The 2,229-nt window shown below is 28.5% G+C and overlaps 1 protein-coding gene across 1 annotated transcript; it reads left to right on the top strand.

Moving 5' to 3' along the window:
* The first annotated feature begins 122 nt into the window (after window positions 1–122).
* On the top strand, window positions 123–707 carry LOC112602605 (protein ALP1-like). The gene has a single exon (XM_025350776.1). It carries the CDS (start codon window positions 123–125, stop codon window positions 705–707), a length of 585 nt encoding a protein of 194 aa, XP_025206561.1.
* Window positions 708–2,229: the final 1,522 nt, after the last annotated feature.

Here is a 2,229-nt window from a genome sequence, read left to right as displayed (position 1 = left end):
ATTTAAAAACCAATTTTCCAAATTGTGTAGGGGCAGTCGATGGTAAAAACATTCGATGTATTAAACCTATTAATTCTGGAACAATATTCTTTAATTATAAAAAATATTTTTCCATTGTATTAATGGCTGTAGTAGATGCAGAGTATAGTTTTATTTCAATCGATGTCGGTTCATATGGTAAGGAGAGTGATTCCACAATTTTCAAAAACTGTCCATTCGGAAAAAAATTATACGCCGGACTATTAAATCTACCAGCGCCTGTTGTTCTTCCAAATACAGATAATTTTCCGCAGCCTTTCGTGGTAATTGGAGATGAAGCTTTCGGACTACACAAAAACCTTTTAAGACCATACCCCGGACGAGGTCTCACCCAAAAAAGAAAAATTTTTAACTACCGTTTATCAAGAGCTCGAAGATACGTAGAATGCGCTTTCGGAATACTCGCAAATAAATGGCGTGTTCTACACACTGCTCTCCTAGTTGAACCAGATTTTGCAGACGATATAACAAAAGCATGCTGTATTTTACACAATTATGTTAGACGGAGGGACGGTTATAACTTCGAAGATACCCTATCAAACTATTTGGAAGACATCGAAAATGAAAATAATTCTGGAGCTCGTCAACAAGGCATAGATGTTCGAGAATATTTTGCTGAATATTTTATGGGAGCAGGAGCAGTTCCATTTCAATATCGATATATATAGTTTATTTTGTATATATACTTAAATATATCTACTTTAAATATAAAATAAGTCGTTTGTTAATACACGTTAAACACCAGTATCAACATATTGTTTACATGTAGCAACCGGTTCGTACTTGCCCTTTATACATTTGTACCTATATTATAGCCGTATTGCGTACACATTACAATTTCTTAAATTTGTGCCAGCAATTCATAAAATTTTCCTACATTGATACTATAATATAATATTTTATTTTAATTATATTAAAATTAGGTATTTTTCTTTTTTTCTTTATAAATATAATACTATTATTCAGGGCCGGGCCGAGAGCCTGGCAAGGTGGGCGCTTGCCAGGGGCGCAAAATATCGAGTAGAAATGGGGGCGCAAAATTTGATATCATCAAATTAGAATTTTAAAATCCAAACCAAAATATTTTAATGTGTTAATATCTATAGATATGTTGGTTGCGAGTTTGCGACCTGATTAATACTGCGATAATTGTGTTGTAAATATAAATTTATATTTTTATGATTAAACAACACATTTATTATTGAAAAAAAAATAGTTTTAATTTACGACGATCGACGATAACTGTTACCGAATGATATCGTATAAGGAATATAGTTTATTTGTAATAATGTATATATTTCTACATATTGTATTGAAATCAGTAAGAAATATTAATACGTTTCCCGACAATAATAAAAATAGAACAACTATGATAATATTATGTGTATCTATGTGAAATGGTAATCAGTTTTAAATTGACCAAACTAATATTATTAAAGACTAAAATAAACTATACACAACAATACACACACACTGTAACGTAAATAATCTTATTATTATAATACGTATACGATTACGATTATTCTGTTATTTTAATATCGACAGTCGATTGAGCGAGTTATACTAATCTACGCTCTAAAGCAGTGAAGTCTAAAAAAGAACAAGGTAAATATTTTTAATATCTAATAGAATATATTGAAAATTTAACGATTCTGAATAATTTTTAGCATTAAAAAATTGATCATTTTTCTTGTTAGATTTTATTATTTTATTTTTATTTATGCACAATTGCTCAAATTTGTATACTTTAAATTTAAGAACATAAATAATATAATTACACATTTTATTGATTTATTAGTAAAACAAATATACAAAATTACAAACTAATAGTTGAGTTCTTGAGTTTAAATAGAAAATATAAAACTGACATAGGTAGTATTTAATTATTTAATTTTATTAGTTGAGCTATTGTCGTATTGACTGTTTTTATTATTTTATTATTATTTTAACATTAGGTTACCTATTAAATATGCCCCCCACAAAAAAAAAGCCTTCTGGAGCGTGGTTTGAGAAAAAAAGGCAAGAAAGAGAGAAAAACAATATCAAATCATCCGTAATGTTAAGTAGCTGGATAAATAAAAACACCGAACAAAAAAAAGACAATGCACCGTCAACTAGTTTATTAATTCACAATGTTGAAAAAGACGAACATTTAAATGAAAATTTGAAAAGTATTGAAATTGAAAGTTT

Source organism: Melanaphis sacchari, unplaced genomic scaffold (assembly GCF_002803265.2).
Source record: "Melanaphis sacchari strain LSU unplaced genomic scaffold, SCAv2.0 Contig1059_pilon_pilon, whole genome shotgun sequence".
NCBI lineage: Eukaryota > Metazoa > Arthropoda > Insecta > Hemiptera > Aphididae > Melanaphis > Melanaphis sacchari.
The sequence above is the reverse complement of the archived record's forward strand: the minus strand, read 5'-3'. Positions and strand labels throughout refer to the sequence as shown.

What these genes read in the sequence shown, in the direction of transcription:
- LOC112602605 (XM_025350776.1), top strand. Translation starts at nt 123, where the DNA reads ATGGCTGTAGTAGATGCAGAGTATAGTTTTATTTCAATCGATGTCGGT.